Source organism: Lagenorhynchus albirostris, chromosome 20 (assembly GCF_949774975.1).
Source record: "Lagenorhynchus albirostris chromosome 20, mLagAlb1.1, whole genome shotgun sequence".
Classification (NCBI taxonomy): Eukaryota; Metazoa; Chordata; class Mammalia; order Artiodactyla; family Delphinidae; genus Lagenorhynchus; species Lagenorhynchus albirostris.
This window is the reverse complement of record NC_083114.1, coordinates 8492940-8513893: the sequence shown is the minus strand read 5'-3', so window position 1 is coordinate 8513893 and position 20954 is coordinate 8492940. Positions and strand designations below refer to the sequence as shown.

The 20954-nt window shown below is 53.4% G+C and overlaps 1 protein-coding gene across 6 annotated transcripts; it reads left to right on the top strand.

The window, feature by feature from the left end:
* Window positions 1-7664: 7664 nt before the first annotated feature.
* ARHGEF15 (Rho guanine nucleotide exchange factor 15) lies at window positions 7665-19161 on the top strand. 6 transcript variants are annotated; one of them, XM_060133613.1, is made up of 17 exons: window positions 7672-7771; window positions 7855-7951; window positions 9680-10338; window positions 10600-10932; window positions 11189-11243; window positions 12030-12088; window positions 12191-12402; window positions 12518-12678; window positions 12851-13003; window positions 13138-13267; window positions 14611-14685; window positions 14788-14880; window positions 14969-15129; window positions 15213-15365; window positions 15526-15608; window positions 15717-15821; window positions 17284-19161. In XM_060133613.1, the coding sequence occupies exons 3-17, from the start codon at window positions 9729-9731 to the stop codon at window positions 17433-17435; spliced, it is 2535 nt and encodes an 844-aa protein (XP_059989596.1). In that variant the 5' UTR covers window positions 7672-7771; window positions 7855-7951; window positions 9680-9728; the 3' UTR covers window positions 17436-19161. The 6 variants fall into 6 exon arrangements, 5 of the variants coding, with proteins under 5 accessions (XP_059989594.1, XP_059989596.1, XP_059989591.1 ...); XR_009537482.1 differs by lacking the exon at window positions 14969-15129 and having other exon boundaries at window positions 17284-17318; XM_060133608.1 differs by having other exon boundaries at window positions 12030-12402.
* The last annotated feature ends 1793 nt before the right edge of the window (window positions 19162-20954 follow it).

Here is a 20954-nt window from a genome sequence, read left to right as displayed (position 1 = left end):
TACACAGGGCCAGCGAGTGGTGGGAGAGGTCCTGAGACTCTGGACTCCTTCCTTTCCTAGTTCCTGAGCCTGGTAATGGTTAATTACGCAAGAACTTCTGAGAAAAGAGACTAGGGAAGCTAGCTGGGAAGGGGTTGAGGGGGGAAGGCTTGGAGAAAGGTGGCAGGAGGATAGGGGATGTCTTCTGGGGCGGGAGGAGGAGGCAAGGGGGCACAGCAGTGTGTGAGGCAGCCACCAAACTTAGAGGCCTTTGGAGTTCCAGTTTGGGTCTTCCTGCTTACCAGCTGGGTAGCCTTGGGCAAGCTACTTAACATCTCAGAGCCTCCTTTGTAAAGTGAGAATGATAATTATTTATTGCACAAACCTGAGTGAAAGTGTTGCATTTTTCTCTAGATGCTCAATTATCAGTCACCCTGTGCCCGTGTGTATCCTGTTCCCACTGCCGGTGAAAGTCCTTGCACCCTTATTTTGGTGACCTCCAAATCACTCTTCATCTTGAACTTCATCTCCTGATCCTTGAAGCTTTTTAGCCACTTCCATCCTGCTTTGCTCCTCAGGCATTTACCCTTGTTTCTCATTTGATTAGCAGTTGTTTACTCTGAGTCCTCCAGTACTCTGGGAGTTCTTGGATGCCCCCCCCCCGGGGGCTGGGGGACTGAGTCTGGGTCTTATCTCCCCAGTGTACTGCTAAATCATTGAGCCTCTGGGCTAGGCACGAGGGGTGGAGCAGATAACGAGGCTTCTCAGGAGAGGCTCTGAAAGGGTCCCCTGAAAATTTCCAAGGGATGCTCCCCAAATGCCTCCACCTGCTGGCTGGGATTGACACTCAGAAAACTGAATTCATCTCTTGGTGTCGAGCCAAAAGACACAAGCAAGCCAAAGAGTGGGAGAAGGAAGGATTTATAAGTAAGGAGAACACAGGGGATCTTTCCCAAAGCAGTGTCTCCCGAACAGCAAAATTGGAGACATTTTAAGCTAAGGATACATGCATATTAGTGAATGGGTTTGGGTGGTGTATGCTTATTCGTGAAGGGGCTTGAGCAGAAGAGGAATCAACATAGAATAGGGGCGAAGGTTGCTGGAGTCCAAGCTTTAGTTGATTGAAGTCTCAAGCATATGAAGAAGGTTAACATCATTAGGTTCCCACCAGTCTGCGGTTTTAGCCCCTAGTTACTTACCATCCTCCACCTGCATGGGGGACCTTGGTTCCGGTAGAACAACTAAAAAGATCAGATTGTTATGCATATCCCTTGAGGAGGACCTAGGACTCTGTTTTATCGCTGAATTGTTGCTTCTTGAATGCTTTGCCTTTGTTCCTGCATTCTTTTGTTCCCCTAAGATCATTAATTACTGAGACCTGCTCTAGGGCAAACATTGTGGCCAGGCTGAGATCACAAAATGGCTTAGACCTAAAATGGCTTCTCTTATGTCAAGAAAGCCATGTGGGGTTCTCTTTCTCCGGGACCCCCTACCCTATCTGCTTATAGGATGAGAGTTCATCATTGTTTTAATCTTTGAGTTTATACCAGTGATTCTCCAAGTGCAGTCCCTGGAGCAACAGCAGCAGCACCTGCGGACTTACTAGAAATAGAGATTCTCTAGGCCCATCCTAGACCTCCTGCACTGAAGGCGGGGGCCTGACAGGGGCTTAACAAACCGTCTAGGTTATTCTGATATGTGCTAAAGTTTTAGAACCACTGCTGAAGCCTTTCATTTTTAATATCCAGACGCCCTACAGATAGACAACTTTTTTTTTTTTTTTTTTTTTGCCGTTCGCGGGCCTCTCACCGTTGCGGCCCCTCCCGTTGCGGAGCACAGGCTCCGGACGCTCAGGCTCAGCGGCCATGGCTCACGGGCCCAGCCGCTCCGCGGCATGTGGGATCCTTCTGGACCGGGGCAGGAACCCGTGTCTCCTGTATCGGCAGGCGGATTCCCAACCACTGCTCCACCAGGGAAGCCCCAGATAGACAACTTTTAAAGTGTTATTTTTTTTTAAATAAGCTTAATTTTTATTTCTTAAAAATTTTATTTATTTATTTTTGGCTATGTTGGGTCTTTGTTGCTGTGTGCGGGCTTTCTCTAGTTGCGGTGAGCGGGGGCTACTCTTTGTTGTTTCGGTGGCTTCTCTTGTTGTGGAGCACGGGCACTAGGCACGCGGGATCCAGTAGCTGTGGCATGTGGACTCAGTAGTTATGGCTCTTGGGCTCTAGAGCACAGGCTCAGTAGTTGTGGCTCACGGGCCTAGTTGCTCTGTGGCAGGTGGGATCTTCCCGGGCCAGGGGTTGAACCCGTGTCCCCTGCATTGGCAGGCGGATTCTTAACCACCGCGCCACCAGGGAAGTCCTTTTCCCTGTTTTTTTTTTTTTTTTTTTTAACTGGGTGGTTTGTTGTTGAGTTTGAGTTATTTGTGTATTTTGGATAAGAGTCCTTTATCAGATAAGTGTTTTGCAAATATTTACTCCCAGTCTATGACTTGTCTTTTCGTTCTCTTAATAGTGTCTTTTACAGAGCAGAAGTTTTTAATTATAAGAAAGTCTAACATCAATTTTTTTTCTTTCATGGATCATGTTTTTGGTGTTGTATCTAAAAACTTATTGCCAAACCCAAGGTCACCTAGATTATCTCCTATACTTTCTTTTAGAAATTTCATAGTTTTGTATTTTACATTTAGGTCCATGATCTTTTTTGAGTGTGAATGATGTAAGGTCTGTGTCTTTTTTTTCTTTTTTTTTTGCGGTACGCGGGCCTCTCAGTGTTGTGGCCTCTTGCGCTGCGGAGCACAGGGAGCCTGGATGTGCAGGCTCAGCGGCCATAGCTCACGGGCCCAGGCGCTCTGCGACATGTGGGATCTTCCCGGACCGGGGCACGAACCCGTGTCCCCTGCATCGACAGGCAGACTCTCAACCACTGTGCCACCAGGGAAGCCCGGTCTGTGTCTTTTTTACATATGGATATCAGTTGTTCCAGGAAGTTTTGTTGCAAATTCTATCCTTTCTCCATTGAATTGCTTTTGCTCCTTTGTCAAAAGTCAGTTGACTCAGGGAATAGAGCCAACATTTTATCATAACGATAAATGGAATATAATCTATAAAAATTTTGAATCACTATGTTGTACATCCCAAACTAATATAATATGGTAAATCAACTATACCTCAATTTTTAAAAAATATCAGTTGACTGTATTTGTGTTGGCCCATTTCCATTGATCTATGTGTCTGTTTTTTCACCAATACCATGCTGTGTTGATTATCATCGGCTGTTATCATTTTTGTTTCCCCCTGGGTATGAATGTCCTGAGACACGTGTGAGAGGAGTGGAGGGGAAGCACAAAGATGGCCCCAGGTCTGAGAGAAGGGGTGAAACCACGGAGAGGGGAGAGTGAACGGTGCAGAGGCCTGGAAGGCACGGAGCTGTGCCTCTTCTGCACCTCTACCTGGGGTGGCCTAGACACCCATAGCTTCATATTGGCTGCCAGGCCCCATACCTGATGTGCTCACCCTCCACCTAGTGGCAGTTGGACAGAATCCTCTATCCTCGCACAGATTAGAACCTGCATGGATTCCCAGAGCGGGCCAGCGTTTCCTCACTGCCCGCTTCCTGATTTATCCCACACCACAGGCAGGCTACCTACCCCTAATAGCTTTCTAGACAGAAAAGAGGGCCTAGGTGTTTTGTACTCCATGAAGGATTCTGTTGGAGTTCAATGTCCTGGCCCTATCAGCGGCCAGTGGGACTCAGCACTTCTTTCATCATGAGCTCCTCTCCCGTTGGAAGGGATTTTTTTTGCATGAATTAAGCTTTGTCCCTGCTTGGGTCACACGCTCACCCCTGAACCAATCTCGGTAGCTAGGGAAGAGGAAATGTGCCGACTGGCTGCTTCTGGGCCATACATTCCCCCCAGAATGGGCCATGTGGACCTAGAATGATAGAAGGGCGGGTTCCCAAAAGAAAACTGGGTGCTGGTACCAGAAGAGGGGGAATGGGTAGGCAACTGGTTAAAACTCCTGCCATCCACTCCTCCGCCTGCTCAGAAACCTCAGTGCCTCTACTGCCCTGTCCGGTTGCCCATGGGGTGGCCGCTACATGTTCCTCCAGCCTCATACCCCTCTTTTCATATCAGCTAAGCTTCCCTCTCACAGTTCTCCAGATGGGCCTACTCTCCTCTTCACTGCTTCTCCACTTCTATGGTCTCCCCAGATGGTCACCCATGCCTTGCCTCTTGGCCTGGCCAAACTTTACCTGATTTTCCTAACAACCAGGTGAGTGACGTAAGGAGGACTGAAGGAGGGTCGAAGCCACCTGATGTGGAGGTAAAGGGGTGAGATAGAAAGACCTAAGGACTCCTCCAACCTTCCAGCAAAGAATCTTTGGGCAAAATCAAGACCAACCACCTTGAAGCTTCTGGGGCTACTTTGCTAATCATTTTTATTTTTAAAAAATGTTTATTTATTTTTTGGCTGCACCTCACAGCTTGCAGGATCTCAGTTCCCCAACCAGGGATTGAACCCAGGCCACGGCAGTGCAAGCCAGGAATCCTAACCACTAGGCCACCAGGGAACGCCCATTAATCATTTTTAAATTGAAAGTATTTTGTTCTTCACAAAGATGTTTACTGCAGCATTAATTGTAATGCCAAAAACTGGAAGCTGCCCAAATGGCCTGCACTCGAGAATGAATTATAGCGTTTAAGATTCTTTCAACAGTAAGTGACAGAAACTCAGCTCAAACTAGCTTAAGCACAAAAGGGAATTCAGTGGCCCCCGAAACCGAGCAGTCCAAGGGGCTTAAATGATGTCAGGCCCCCTCCATCCCTTGGTTCTGCTTCCCTCCGGTGTGGGGCTCATTTTCTCTCACTATTGACTAGTTCCCTCCATTGTGGGGAAAGGGAGGCCAAGACGCAGATTGCTCCAGACTTATATTATTCCTGCTTTGTGACCTTGGAAGAAAGAGAAAGATGCCCTTCCCCAGAGACCCGGGGCAGGACATCCTGGCATGGGTGATTTGCTCATTCCTGGGCCAGTCTCTGTGGCCAGAGGAATGGGATCCTGTGATTGGCTGAATCTGGTTCCGGTGGGCAGGAGGAGGTTGCTGTGACTGACGGTCGCACCGGAACCACATGGAGTGGGGTGGTGGATGAAGAGTTTCCCGGAAGACTTTTACTGCTGTTACCAGGGTGACAAAATCTAGTTGATGCAATAGTACATTCCAGGAAAATTATAATTACAAAGTCCATGTATGTAGTGACACGGCAAATAGTTATGAAGCAGAAAACAGAATTGAAACTATGATGGCACGTTTGGAAGGTAGAAAAAGATAAAACATTTGCTTTGTTGGGGTGGTGGAAGAATGTATCATATTAAAAATCTTCTGGGACTTCCCTGGTGGTGCAGTGGTTAAGAATCCACCTGCCAATGCAGGGGACACGGGTGGTTCGAGCTCTGGTCCGGGAAGATCCCACATGCCACGGAGCAACTAAGCCCGTGCACCACAACTACTGAGCCCGAGTGCCGCAACTACTGAAGCCTGCGCACCTCGAGCCCGTGCTCTGCAACAAGAGAAGCCACCACAGTGAGAAGCCCGCACACCTCAATGAAGAGTAGCGCCCGCTCACTACAAATAGAGAAAGCCTGTGCGCAGCAACGAAGGCCCAACGCAGCCATAAATAAATTTATATAATAAAAATCTTCAGTACCTTTGCAAAAATATTTGTACAATAAATAAAAGGTGTTTGTGCAAAAATAATCTGGCACATATCACACGATACGATTTTCAGAGCTAAGTTTCTTTTCGGAATGAGATGGGGCATAAATAGACGGTGATTTGTATAGATCTGAAATGTCATGCTTTTCATCTTTGTGGTTGCTTTGAGCAGGGGGCCAAATGGAACCTCTTTGTCAGGAGTGTTAGAACATTCTCAGTGTAGCTCCAGCGAACTTTAGTTCCCCAAAACATGCTATCCTGCCTTTGGGAGCAGAGGAAGTCTCTCCCCACCAGGCAGGCAGGTGAAAAGCCTTCAGGTGGGTCTCTGATAAGGACAGAGAGAGGACAAGGAAGTAAGCTCAGACGAGCCAGGAAGGACAGGTAAAGGTGCATGGGCAGCCCAGCCCACCTAATTCCCCTTTTTGTGCCCATACCCCCATGCAGAGCTGGGGTGGTTCATGTCGTACCAAGTGCCAACATGTCTGCAGCCGACAACCAGCACTTTGGGGTTAGTTATCCTTTTATTTTTCGTTTTGGCCGTGCTGTGTAGGTTGCTGGATCTTCCTTCCCCAACCAGGGATGGAACCTGTGCCCTAGGCAGTGAAAGTGTGGAGTCCTAACCACTGAACCGCCAAGGGAAGTCCCAGTTATCTTTTTAAATGTTATTGTTGTAAGTAGTAAAACTAATAAAGACATTCCTATTTTAGTAAAAACAAAAAACAGGATTTGTTTTGCTACACACATGTATCTGGCTTTCTTGATAGGGTCTCTGAGGCACACTTGTAGAGATTTTGTCTCCCTGGAATCTAGGGGAGAGAGAGAGAGAGAGAGAGGAAAGGAGAGCCAGGGGAGTAGTGCTGTGGGGAGGATTCAACTCAGTTTGTTCAATTCATCAAAATATTAAGCACCTCTTATTACGTGCCTGAATTTGTTCCAGAATTTTAGGGTATATCAGTGAACAAAAAAGATAAAGATCACGCCTCCAGGAAGCTTACTTTCTTCTTTTTAAAATGTCATCATTTATTTAGTGACAGGAAGCTTACTTTCTAATGTGTATGTAGCTATAAACATACTATGTCAATTTAGTAGTAATATACTATATACTATAAGGCATGATTGCTATGGGAAAAAAGGCAGGTCAGGAATTTGGTGTGACGCAATTTTAAAGAGTGGTAGGGCAGCCTCACTGAGAAGGCGATATTTGAGAAATGAGGTGAGGGAATCTTTCATGGGGATGTCTTGGGAAGGGGGTCTCCAGGCAGGAGACACAGCCAGTGCAAAGGCCCTGGGGCAGGAATGTGCCTCAGAGGAGAGGTTTAGGTTCATTGTTGGACCTTGTCTTTTACTCTGGACTTTGTCTTTTACTCTGAGGAAAAATGAGTTAAAATATGTATTCTAACCCAGTTCTCTGGCTTTTCTTCTTAGTGTCTTGTTTGGAGTGTGTGTGTGTGTGTGTGTGTGTGTGTGTGTGTGTGTGTGTGTGAAAGTCTGGCAAAAGCAGGCACCTGGGCGTGGGCAAAGGCCCCCTGAGTTCCTAACTGCCCTTGCATCTTCCTCTCATTACCCTACTTCCCAGGCTGGGGTGTGGCTCATTCCGCCCCCTCAGTTGTTTTTATGACACACTCTGAGCCCTGAGAACTCAGCTCTTCAATCACAGAGCAAATTAGAGGTGAGAGGGACCCCTGCCCACTGCCCCCGCCCCCAGGGGTACTGGCTCCCAGCCAATCAACATCAAAGCCTCCCAGGGGGACAGGGAGAGTCAGGGGCTGGGACCCTGAGAGACAGGGACTGAGAATGGGGAGCAGGCAGGGGGCTCAACAGAGGGCATATCTACCTGGGGTGCACTGAGATCTCACACCGACCCCTTGGTCCACTACACACACACACTCGCCTGACACAATGGCCGGGTGGGGCTGAGGAACTGGCTTCCTCTGCGGAGATCTCAATCTGGGCCCTCAGTTCCCGCCCCAGAAACACAGGAACAGACCATCAGAGACCCGGCCCCGCGTTCCTTGTTCCAAGGGGCAGGCAGGACGGGCTGAAAATAGAAACCGCTTCCAAAAAGATAAAGGTAAATTTAGGGAGGGGGAAACCAGGGTGGGCGGTGGGGTCCCTTGGTGTGAGATAATGGGCTGACTCACCCCCCGGGGACAGGTTGGATGCGAAAGGGACAGGCTGTCATGCGAGGTGTGGAAGAGATGGTCAGACACGCCGTCGAGGGACACACACCCCATCCCTCAGCGATCCAGAGGTGTCTGGAGCCCACGCCCTCCCGCCAGCCCAGCCAGTGCCATTGCCACCCTGTCCTCACCCCCACCCCTGTCCACCCCCGGCCGCTGTCCACACAGCCATGCGGACCCAGGACAGGACGTGCACATACAACGTGCACAACCAGTCCACTCTCCACGGCTGAGTTTCATCCTTTCCCCAGACTCTGTTATCCTCTGAAACCCGGCATTCGGGGTCCCTCACATCTTCCAGAGCCCCAGTGTGCGCATGTGGAGTGTGGTGTGGTTTGGGGGGGGGTGTCCGGTTGGGAGGAGGATCCGATTCCTGTTTCCTGCCCCTACTCACTCGGCCCCGGGAGGTGACCGAGAGTGGAGAGGCCTCGAGGGTGAGTGCTTGGGCCGAGTACCTGGATCCCTGCGAGAGGCCTGAGTGGGGGGCGGGGGAAGGAAGTTAGGGCAGGTACCTGAGGGGGGCAGGGATCTCTGAGGGGGGGCTGGGGAGGAGCTGGCCAGCTGGCGAGGCTACTGCCCGGGGTCACCTAAGGAGCTTCCTGCCAGAACACAGAGGCCATTGAGCTGCAAGACTCCCAGCCTACAGCTCCCAGCCCCCACCCTGCATAATTTCTCAAAAACCAATCTGGGGCCTGGAGGGATCTGACTCTCCTGCTGACTCCACAGGGGAGTTTGGGGGCGCCAGGTCTCCCAGCCCGGACCTTGCTGCCGTCTCAGGATTACAGCGCCTTCCTGGCGGGAGGAAGTGAGCCCAGGCCCCAGCGTCTTGGCACCATTGGTCCTCACCTTAGTCTGGCCTCCTGACCACCCTCTAGGCATCCTGGCGGGACCCAGGCTTCCACTGGGGCATCTCTCCGGGACCAGGTGGGGGGCTGGGAGACAGGCAGGGGTGAGGATGGGGCAGGAGAGACCATGCGGGGGCCTCCTGGTCTCTTGGGGTCAGAGGCTCCAGGAACCTTCATGGCAGGAAAAGGAGACTAAAAATAATCCGGAAAGGGAGAGTCCAGAGAGAGGAACTGGGAAATGGGGGCGGAGGGCCCGTTGGAGCAGGGAAATAGTGATGCATCCCTCACGGCCCAGGCACGGGCGGGCGCACAGGCAGACGCACACCGCACATACGCCCCACACGACAGCACGGAACACACACACCCTTGCAGCCCCATCTCACACAACACGCTAGACACACTGTGTACTCCACGCTCCCACTGCATACTCGCGTGTAACAGATACAATCTGAAACACAGCATCCAACACCCCGTTCATGCAGCACTAGAAACACAGCATGTCCACTCACGCTTAAACCACACACACAAACCTCCACAGCACGCACTACAGACACAAAACACAATAAATCAAGTAGACACATAGCGGCTCTACTGGCTCACCCCACTGCCCTTACTGATCCAGTTCTCTGGCACCCCTCCCCCAGCCTGGGTCTCTACCCAGGTGCCCCAACTCTGGCCTCACGGTCTCCTCTGGCCTGACTGGGGCAGCAGAGGCTGAAAGACAGAGCGCAGTGGAGGCTGGGGGTGCCAGGGAGGGTTCAGAGTCCTCAGGGAATGGAATAAGGAGGGGTGAGAAGTAAAGGGAGCAGACAGTGGAGATGGGAAGAGAGGAGGTGTACCCGCCTTCCCTCCTGACTCTGAAATCTCGGCTCATTTACTTGCAAACATTTCTGCTCGCAGGCCTCGGTCTACTCGTGGGCACTAAGGGTCTCTCTTTCTGCCCCTCTTCCTCAGGGGATGACTCCAGCAGCGTACCCCACTCCTTGGAAGAGCTCGGAGGAAGATGTCAGCTCAGTCTCTTCCTGCAGCAACACCCCCTACCCAGAAGCCCCCTCGGATCATCCGGCCCCGCCCCCCTTCTCGCCCCCGGGCTGCCCAGTCCCCGGGAGCCCACCACAACGGCTCCTCTCCACAAGAACCTCCCCTCACTGCCAACGAGGCACCAACACTGATGTGCACCCCCATCTTCTGGGAGCCCCCAGCCTCGTCCCTCAAGCCCCCAGCCCTTCTGCCCCCGTCAGCTTCTAAAGCCAGCCTCGACTCCCAGACTTCCCCAGACTCGCCTTCCGGCACCCCCAGCCCAGTGTCCCGGCGCTCCATCTCCCCAGAACCCGCTCCCCGGTCTCCAGTGCCCCCACCCAAACCCTCCGGGTCACCCCGAACGGCTCTGCCCCTGCTCCACTCGACCCGGGCCCCTGGCCAGGATGGCTCTGCCTCGGCCGCGGGCACCGTGCGGAGACTGGCTGGCAGGTTCGAATGGGGGGTTGAAGGCAAGGTCCAGGCTCCAGATGCCCTGGAGCCGGGTCCTCCTGGGGGACCGGATGTGAATGGGGAGAGAGAGACTGCGCAGGGCATCCTCGCTGGGAGTGGGTCCCAGGAGAACGGCACTCCAGGTAAGCCCGGGCTGGCTGGATCCAGCTCCTCTTCTTTGTTTTCAGGGCTTTAAGATTGGGTACTTGAAGGGGCTACTTTTTAAAAACTGGATTCCATGTTTGGAAAATCTGGTTTTCAGATTTCGGGGGGTTTGAAGAGAGTCAGGGTAGAGGGGATAGATGCCTAGGGCTGACCTCCATGTTCCTGCTGCTGGGCGGGTTAAGGGGAGGGAGGAGGCCTGGGGAGGGTGGGTGTCCTAAGGATGCCCCTGTCTCCCACAGATGCTGCGCTGGCCTGCCCTGCCTGCTGCCCTTGTGTCTGCCACGTAGCCCGGCCCGGCCTGGAGCTCCGATGGGTGCCGCTGGGGGGCTATGAGGACGGCCCCAGGGTCCCCTGCCGGGCCTCCCCACTGCGGACCTCCCGCTCCCGCCCCAGCCCTCCAAGCCTCGGCCAGCCCCCAGTCGTCCTCACGTCCTACCGCTCCACTGCCGAGCGCAAACTCCTGCCACCCCTCAAGCCCCCCAAACCAACCCGGGTCAGACAGGACGTCACCAGCTCTGGGGACGCCCCACAGCCAGATCTCGATCTGCCCTCCGAAGATGGAATCCAGACAGGTACAGGGCCCCCAGGGAGTGGACCTCTGGGCTGGGAAGGAGCCTCTGGGCTCCACCGGGTGGAGGTGGAGCGTTCTGAACACAAACTCACTACAACCCCCAGCAGGCCCTGGGCTTCTTGTTCCTCCACCAGCTGCTGCTCTGGGACTGACCGGAGTTGTAGTTTTTACAGTAACTGTCTCTGCTGGGCGGGAGTCAGGAGTCCTGGGCTGGGGATCCTGGAGGCTTTCTCTCTTCTCTCTGGTTCTCTCTCTAGGGGACAGTCCCGATGGCGTCCCTCAGAACGATCCTCCAGCCACCACGGAGGGCAGGTACCAAACACTCCCACCCTTATTCCTACCTGAGAGCAGACTAACCTTCGGGTCCACCTGAATCCCACCCCCACGAGTGTGGAGTGAAGAAGGCCTAGGCCTCTAGGGACAAGCAGTGCCGGTTTCTAATCCCAGCTCTGTCCCTTATCAGCTGTGTGACCTTATACAAGTCACTTAACCTTTCTGGGTCTCAGCCTCCTCACCTGTGAAATGGGGGTAAACATACCAAATACTTCATAAAGTTGTTGGGGTCTGATATCGGTGACGAGCCAGGGCCATAATAAACCATTTTAGTTCCCCCACTTTGAGCTTCTATCGAAATTATTGCCTGCGAATCCATGTGTCAACCAGGAACATCTCTCCTGTGTTATCTGGGCCTGTTAGTCATTTCACCACCATTATCAGAGTTAATCTGAGGCCATCCATGTATTCAACCAACATTTACTGGAGTTGATTCTCCCGGGCTTCTACTTTGGGTGAAAGGGTGCATGGTGGTGCTGATGACCAGAACAGAGCGGGGAGGTATAAGAGCTGGGTTTGCCCATGTTGAGTTGTACCGAGGCACCCATAGGACATGGTCATTCCATGAGAGCCCTGGAGGTGGAGGCTTGGAAGTCGCCGGTGCGCAGTAGTTGAGACTGCAGGAATGGATGGGGCCCACTTAGTACTGGGCCTCACATACAACAGGCACATAAAATGATCCGGGCTTCGGTCGCAGTCCCTGCACACAACCTACCCCCTTACACTGTCACGTGAGGAGCATTCCATCCTTTTCTCTTTCCACAGGGAGGCTGAGGAGCTGGAGGAGCTGAAGGGGCAGAACTGGGAGCTGCCCCTGCAGGACGGTGAGGGCCTCTGCACCTGGGGCGTCCCTGCTGAGACCGTCAAGCAGTGGGCAAGGGTTCCGGGGCACTGGACTTCGCTGATGTGCGACATCTGCTCTCCAGAACCCCTGTACCAGACCTATCGAGCAGCCGTGCTGTCAGAGGAGCTGTGGGGGGTCAGTGAGGATGGGGGACCCTCTTCAGCAAATCCTGGGGAAGCTCCCCCCTTCGCCCGGCCCCCCGGACCTCGCAACACGCTGTGGCAGGAGCTTCCGGCTGTGCGAGCCAGCGGCCTCCTGGACACCCTCAGCCCCCAGGAGAGGCGCATGCAGGAGGTGGATGCACCTGGGGTCGGGCGCGGCGGGGGTGGGGGGGGGAGGAGCCTGGGACCCGGCGCCTGGGCTGCCTGGAAGCTGGGCTTTCCACTAAGGCCCTGCTGTTCCTCCTCAGAGCCTGTTCGAGGTGGTGACATCCGAGGCCTCGTACCTGCGCTCCCTGCGGCTGCTGACCGACACCTTTGTGCTGAGCCAGGCGCTCCGGGACACGCTCACCCCCCGGGATCACCACACCCTCTTCTCCAACGTGCAGCGCGTCCAGGGAGTCAGTGAGCGGTCAGTGGGGCCGCCACCTCTCCGCAAGCGGGCCTTGGGAGGAAGCACTCCTCAGCGCTCTCCTGTCCCCGGGCCTCCCCTCCAGGGCCCACTTAGTGCCCAGCTCTTCCCTCGAGAAGCCGGGACACCTGGCTCTCTGCCCCCCTCCATTACTTGTCGCCCACTCCCCCAGGTTTCTAGGGAAGTTACTGTCCCGTGTGCGCTCTTCCCCCCACATCAGCGACCTGTGCGACGTGGTGCACGCCCACGCCGTGGGGCCTTTCTCCGTGTACGTGGATTACGTGCGGAACCAGCAGTATCAGGAGGAGACGTACAGCCGCCTGATGTGAGCGTCCCAGGGGCGGGGCCACGTCACCAGTGCTGGCGGGAGACGGGGAGCAGGGTCGGGGTCCAGGCCAGGGCAGGTTGCGGGGAGATCGGGGCCTCGAGGCAGATGCCAGCCTGCGCCTGCTTCTACAGGGACACGAACGTGCGCTTCTCTGCGGAGCTGCGGCGGCTGCAGAGCCTGCCCAAGTGCCAGCGGCTCCCGCTGCCGTCCTTCCTGCTGCTGCCCTTTCAGCGCATCACGCGGCTCCGCATGCTGCTGCAGGTACCCGTCCTGGCTTGGGCCCTTTTCGGCCCCACCAGCCCCGCTGGAGAGCTCTCCCCAGGGGCCTCCTGCCCCACCATCGCCATTTCCCACCCCACCACAAACACAAGAATCCCCTAAGTCAGGACTCCTAATCGGGGCCTCTCCAACCAGGACCCACCAAACCCTACCTGGAGCTACCCAAACGTTTCAAGGAGCCGTCTGCGTGCAGGAAAAGAGCCTCTGGCTAGAGACCTGAATTCTAGATTTAGCTCTGCCACTAATTGGCTGAGCGACCTTGGGCAAGTCCCTTTCTCTCTCCAGGTCTCAGGGGGAATGTGATGAGTGGTCTTTGAGGTCCTCTCAGTCCTGTCTTTGACCGTATGCCTTCCCAGTGGGGTGATATCACCCTCAAGGAGGCAAAAACTCGTTCTTTGGGGGGCGAAAAAATCTTAAATATTCCAATGGTTTGTGGTACTCCAAAGGGCCAGGGTGTATAAATAGATATACAGTATATTTGTGGTATTAAAATTTGATGGGGGCGGGGGGAACGATTAGGGAAAAAAATGTCTAAGAAGATTCCTTAGTGGGTTGATACTGAAAAAAGGGGTGAGAAACACTCTTCTGTTGCAGAGTAGAAACTTCTCCCTGAACTAGGTCTCCTGATGTGGGGATCTCAGTATGAAGAGTCCCCAACTAGATCATCAGTGCCCTTGCCTTATTCAGCTTTATATATCCCCAGTGTAGACAACAACAACATAATAATGATGATGATATTAATCATAGTAGCTAAACAACTGTTGGGTGTCTGTTCTAGACATGGTTCTAAGTGCAATACGCTCGTTTAACCTTACCAACGACTATGTGAGGGTAGGAACTATTATTGACCCCACTTTATAGATGAGGAAACTGAGGCTCAGAGAGGTTAAAGAACTTGCCACAGGTCACATAGATAATAATTGATGGAGACAAACTTTAAATCCAGGCACTCTTAACCCCACGCTATATTGTTTGTACTAATAGCTGTGGTTAATAATTATTAAAATAACAGCAACCCTCTTTTCAGCATTTACTATGTCCCAAAGACTATGCTACGTACTTTACGTATATTTGCTTGCAGAATCCTCACAACAATGCTAATGGTATGGAAGGTGGGAGTTATCCCCATTTTACAGATGGGGTAACTGAGACTCAGAGAGGTAACCTGACTTGCTCAGGGTTATGCAGACAGCGAGTGGTAAGGCTGGTCCCCCAGCCCTGTGAACCCCCAAATGCCAAGCCAGGCAGGGTCCTCTGAGTTGCAGCCCCTCTGAATCCCAGAGCCACAGAGCAGGGGCCCAATTACCCTTCTTCCTCATCCCCAGAATATCCTGCGCCAGACAGAGGAGGGGTCCAACCGCCAGGAGAATGCCCAGAAGGCTCTGGGTGCTGTCAGCAAGGTTGGAGGGGGATGCTGGGGCTGGAGGAGGTGAGGAGGCGGTAGGGAGGGATGGAAGGGGTGGAAGGGAGTGGGGGTGGGTGACTTGGCTCCCCTTACCCAGATCATTGAGCGGTGCAGCGCCGAGGTGGGGCGCATGAAGCAGACAGAGGAGCTGATCCGGCTCACGCAGAGGCTGCGCTTCCACAAAGTCAAGGTCAGATCCTGCCTGGGCTCCCTGCTTCCCTTTCTCCGCGGTGCTGGCGCTGCAGGGAAGTCAGAACCTCCTCCCTGCTTCCTCACAGGCCCTGCCCCTGGTCTCCTGGTCCAGGCGCCTGGAGCTGCAGGGGGAGCTGACTGAGTTAGGATGCAGAAGGGGGGGTGTGCTCTTCGCCTCCCGCCCCCGCTTCACCCCCCTCTGCCTGCTGCTCTTCAGTGACTTGCTGCTCATCACTCAGCCCAAGAGGTGGGTCTCAGGGAGGGAGGCAGCCCAGGCAGGATTCCAGCTGGACCCCTGCTCTCCCTCTGAACTTCCTTTTCCCTGGGCAGTGGGCAGCGGCTACAGGTTCTGGACTATGCCCATCGCTCCCTGGTCCAGGCCCAGCAGGTCCCGGACCCATCTGGACCACCTACGTTCCGCCTCTCCCTTCTCAGCAACCACCAGGGCCGTCCCACCCACCGGCTACTCCAAGCTTCATCCCTGTGAGTTGTGTCTCTTTCAGAAAACACCCTGGGGACCCTCACTTGACCTCTCCGAGTCCACCACCCTCCTCCCTAATCTCTCTCCTCCGAAGCCCGTGCCTAACTAACCCCCAGGAGGATCTCCGGGGCCAACTGTGACCCTTCCCTCTATTCCCACCAGATCAGACATGCAGCGCTGGCTGGGAGCCTTCCCTACCCCAGGCCCCCTTCCCTGCTCCCCGGGCACCATCTATGAGGACTGTGGTGAGTTCCCTAGAGGGGAGGAGGGACGGAAAAGTGAGTCTTCAGGGGAAAATGGGGAGAAGCTAAAAAGAGTCTGGATCCCACTGTAATGTCACCCACCCCGACCAGACTGTTCCCAGGAACTCTGTTCAGAGACTTCCACACCTGCCAAGACTGAGGGACGGAATCTGGAGTCCAGGGCTCCCCACAAGCACCTATACAAGAGCCCCGAAGGTGAGAGATTCTTTTACTTATTCATTCAATAAATATTTATTAAGCACCTAGAGGTGCCACTCGCTGTTCTCGGCACCAGTGAACCAAACACGCAGATATTCCTGCCCTGCTGGACTATACATTCTAGTGGAGGAGAAACAATAAAGAATCAACAAGATAAATAAGGAACATATATACAATGGAATATTACTCAGCCATAAAAACAAACGAAATTGAGTTATTTGTAGTGAGGTGGATGGACCTAGAGTCTGTCATACAGAGTGAAGTAAGTCAGAAAGAGAAAAACAAATACCGTATGCTAACACATATATATGGAATCTAAAAAAAAAAAAATGGTTCTGAGGAACCTAGGGGCCGGACAGAAATAAAGACAGAGGCATAGAGAATGGACTTGAGGACAAGGGGAGGGGGAAGGGGAAGCTGGGACGAAGTGAGAGAGTAGCATTGACATATATACACTACCAAATGTAAAATAGGTTGCTAGTGGGAAGCAGCTGCATAGCACAGGGAGATCAGCTCGGTGCTTTGTGATGACCTAGAGGGGTGGGATAGGGAGGGTGGGAGACGCAAGAGGGAGGGGATATGGGGATATATGAATACATAGAGCTGATTCACTTTGTTGTACAGCAGAAACTAACACCACATGGTAAAACAATTATACTCCAATAAAGATGTTAAAAAAAAAAGTAAGTAAATTATACTGTCTGAAGGTGGTAAGTGCTGTGGGAAAACGAAAGTGGAGCAGAGTCAAGGGGGGGTCAGGAGTCCCGGGGTTGGGTAGGCTTACATGTTTAAGTAGGGAGGTCGAGGCGGACCTTGTTGAGGAGGCACCGTGTGAGCAGTGACTTGGTGGAGGTGAGGAATTTAGGCACGTGGTGTCTGGGGGAAGAGTGTCCCAGAGGGAGACAGGAGTCAGGCCGGTGTGTTTGAGAAGCAGTAAGGAAGCCAGTGTGGCTAGAGGGAGTGAGGAAAACGGGGAGAAGCAGATGACATCATAGGGGTAACGGGGACCAGATCACGTGGGTCCTCGTAGGTTCCTGTAAGGAGTCTGGCTCTCACTCTGCGTGAGATGAGCAGTCAACGCACGGCTTGACAGAGGAGGGAGCCCGCTCCTCTTTTCTTTTTTTCTTTAACTTTTTATTGGAGTATAGCCTATTAACAATGTTGTGATAGTTCCAGGTGCACAGCAAAGCAACTCAGCCATACTTATACATGTATCCATTCTCCCCCAAACTCCCCTCCCATCCAGCCTGCCACATAACACTGAGCAGAAGGACCCCGACCCTCTTTGATGTTGACGTTTCCTCCACCTCTAATGGCCTTTTTACCAATTCGCCAAGGCTTCTCCACTAATCCCCGCACCCGCCATGACCTTCAGGCGTTAGACCCCACTGGGCCTCCTCTCCGTCCTGACCTGCCCCCTGCCCTGGTCCCACTTAGGCCCTTGTCTCTCTTTCCCCAGGCTGGCTGAAGGGGCTTCCTGGGGCCTTCCCTGCCCAGTTGGTGTGTGAAGTCACGGGGGAGCACGAAAGGAGGAAGCACCTTCGTCAGCACCAGAGGCTCCTGGAGGCTGTTGGGTCCTCTTCAGGCTCCCCCAGTGCCCCCCAGCCCTAATGCAGGCCGGGGGGACGGGGTGGCGGCACAAGTTGGGACAGCTGGCAGCCTGGCACAGAGGAGACAAAGCCCATCCGTCCATTGGATTTGCTGTCCGTGGAAACGCTACCTCAGTGGCAACCAATAGGGACCGAGCTTCAGGACTGGGCAGCCAATGAAAACAGGGCCGTCTGAGCCCACGCATGAGGGAGAACGAAGATGGCTTGAGTGGATTGCCAGTGGAGACAGAGGCTCAGTGCAGAGTGGCCAGTGGGCGCTGAGCTGGCTGAGCCTCTGGCCAACGAGTATCCCTGCTATGCTCACAGCCAAGAAAGAGGAAGCTAGGTCAGTACAGCTAAAAGAGGGCTGCACTGGAGATAAAGTCCTAGGATAAAATAGCCAACAGCAGGGACACATCCAGCCAAAGAAGATGGCGATCTGGGCCCAAGACACCAGTAGGAACCCTGCTTGGTGCTATAGCAACGACCGTCTTGCCTTTTGAGTCTGGGAAGTATTAGATTCCATTCCTGGGGTGCCTCCTGTGTCCTCTTAAGCCACTTCCTCTCTTCTAGAAGAATCCAGAGTGTGTGTCTCAGAGAATCTGTGTGTGTGCACGTGTCTGTATACGTATCAAGGAAGGTGATTTTGCTGAACATGATGTATGTGTGGTCTTGCCCCCTTCCCAGATGATTGAATCCTCGATTTCTCCCCTCACTCCCCATTTTTCCTATTAGTCTCCTCAGGAAAGACACTAGGTCTGAGCTCCAGAGGAGAATGTGCTGGGTGTGGCTGGCAGCCAGAGGCCAGAGCTGGGGATGAGAGGCCTGGGTTCGGCCTCCATAATCCCTACCTGCGGATCCTCCAACCTGAACTATACCAGCCATTCAGCCTCGGCCTCGGGCTTCAGGCTGGCTCTGGGTCCCAGGGTCGAGTGAAGAAACAGGAGCCGTGGATCTCGGGCCAGCTGAGCCTCTAGGGCTTTCTTGCCTTCATCCTGGTCCTTTCACAGAAACACTGGGCCAAGCAGTGGGGAGAGAACAGAGAACCAGCATTACTGCCTAATCCCACCCAGAGCATCTGCTTCCAGATGAGAGACTGTCCCCGCACAATGCCAGAAGGAGGTGAGGAATGGAGACAGAGCGGAGCAGACAGTTGCTGGCAAGGGGGGGCCCGGGCCTGGCACAAGGTCATCCCTGAGCTAAGCCATCGCACCTTCCCTTCAGCTCATGCATGGCAACTTGCCCAGGACAGAAACTGCCACGCCGACCACTGGAGGTGCAAGGACTCTGGGAGACTGAGAGGGAGAAAGGCACTGGCATTTGGCGTGTCCATGACTTTGGGGATTCACCTAGCACAGTGCCTGACATATGAGAAACCCTCAATAAATGGTGGAGCTGCATTGAGGCTCTCCTGGGAGCATGTGCTTAAAGGAGCAGTGGTTTCCAAATGTGACTTTATTAGGGGGGAGGGGCTGGTTGAAAAGGGGTCCTTTGAGAGCAGGGGTCAGCTCTGCTGGGAACTGGGGCTTGGAGACCAGGTGCAAGGTGTGTTGGCGCACTCATAGCTCCTGAGGGATCTATGGCGGTGTGATGGGAGGAGGGTTGCAGACGCTGAAGCAGAGAGCTGCTGCGGGTTGGGGAAGAGGACTGGCAGAGCCAGATATGGATGGGGCTCTGGCAGGGAATGAAGATGCAGCAAGAAGGACACAAAGGGCAATCAGTCAGCAATAAAGATCCTTTACTGACCAGCCAAGCATCTCTGTGTCTAATTTATTTCAATTCTACTTATTTATTGAGTGCCTTCTATGTGCCAGGCACTCTTCTAGGATCTGGGGACCCAGAGATGAAACAGACAAAGGCCTCGACCTCAAGGAGCCTACATTCTGGGGGAGCAGGTGGGGGGAAGTTACTAAGTAAACAAGTTAGTAAGAAAAGATCAGGTAGCAGTGAATGCTATGAAGAAAATATAGCAAAGGCTATGATACAGAGTGGTGTGTGTGTGTGTGTGTGTGTGTGTGTGTGTGTGTGTGTGTGTGTGTGTGTGTGTGTGTGTGTGTGTGTGTGTGTGTGTGTGTGTGTGTGTGTGTGGCTTTGGGGAAGACCCTGGAGGAGGTAACATTGAGCTGAGACAAGAAGGGAGCATCTGGGAAGATCTGGGCAAATGGCACGCTAGGGCTGGTCTCAAGGGGATTGAAGTCCAGGAAGAGAAGGCAGCGGGCATGGGGAGGGAGCTGGCCTACAGGCTCCTTCCTTTCCTAGTGCGGGAGTCCCTCCACACAAACTCCCCTCTTCCCCTGACATAGAGAGACAGACACACATCCAGAGGCAGACACAAAGCTGCACATGTGCCCCATATATGTTCCATCTCAACTCCTCACTCTCTCCCTGAGTCCTGCCACTTAAGGAAGCCTCCAGGCTCCAAGTCAGAGGTTCTAATATTGGGATGATGGGGAGATGGAAACCAGTTAAGAATTGTTTGAGGGAAGTAAAGACACAAAATATAACCACATGTTCCAAAGGGATGGAAAGACAGGGAGTGAAGGGGACTGTCATGTTTCTGTTATCTCAGAGGCCCCTTTCCATTTTGGGGGGACCTGAGTGTGTGTGTGTGGTCCTGGAGGGGTCTGCATTCTGCAAGCCTGTTGGAGAGGGTAGAGGGGCATGAAAGAGGCAGACGTGAGGGAGCAAGGACCGCCAGTAGCATGGAGAAAGTGGATGGGAGAAGGAACGGGGCCCTGGTAAGAAAGACAGAGAAAATGGAATAATGGATGGTGGGGGCGGGGGAAGGTATGGGACATCCCTGGCAGTCAGAGGTTAAGAGTCCGCGCTTCCACTGCAGGGAGCGTGGGTTTGATCCCTGTTGGGGAACCAAGATCCAGCACGCCTCGCAGCGTGGCAAAAAAAAAAAAAAAAAAAGGGAGGGGGTACAGGTGGCAGTAAGTAACTTAGTATTAGTTCCCCTAAGCTCTCTCGCTCCCTTTCCTGAACACCCTCTGCCAGGCATCAACTTCTCTGTGTATACAGCCTCCTCCTGATGTCCATCATCCTCTCCATCCTGTGTTGCTCCTCCCCTTTCTTGCCCCTCTGGCTGCCTTCTGCAATTTCCTTGTAGGTGTGGCATGAAGACCCATGGGAGGAGAAGTCTCTCTCAGTGCTGCCCTGTCTGGCATTCCAGGCACGGTGGTGTTACTAACATCCCAGGTGGTAGAGAGGTACACTGACTGGCTTGGGGCATCCTGGAGCTGCCATTGCCCCATTCCTTCATATTCTATCATTCTGGGGAGGTGGAAGAAACAAACATTTTCACAGGCTTAGGAAAGGCTCACGTGTGTCTCAGACCTGGCGGAGGTGACTGGGGAGACAGATTGGGGAAGCCAGGCTCTGGTTGCGAGGCTTTCTCTGAATCAGTACGTGCTCTCTGCACTCACAGCCCTGCTCCTCATATCTGTGGCCTCCATATTTGGGGAGTCGATGTTAATGCAGATAGGATAGGGCTCTGACCTCCCTTTGCACTGGCCCTTCTATGGGCTCTGGGTCAACA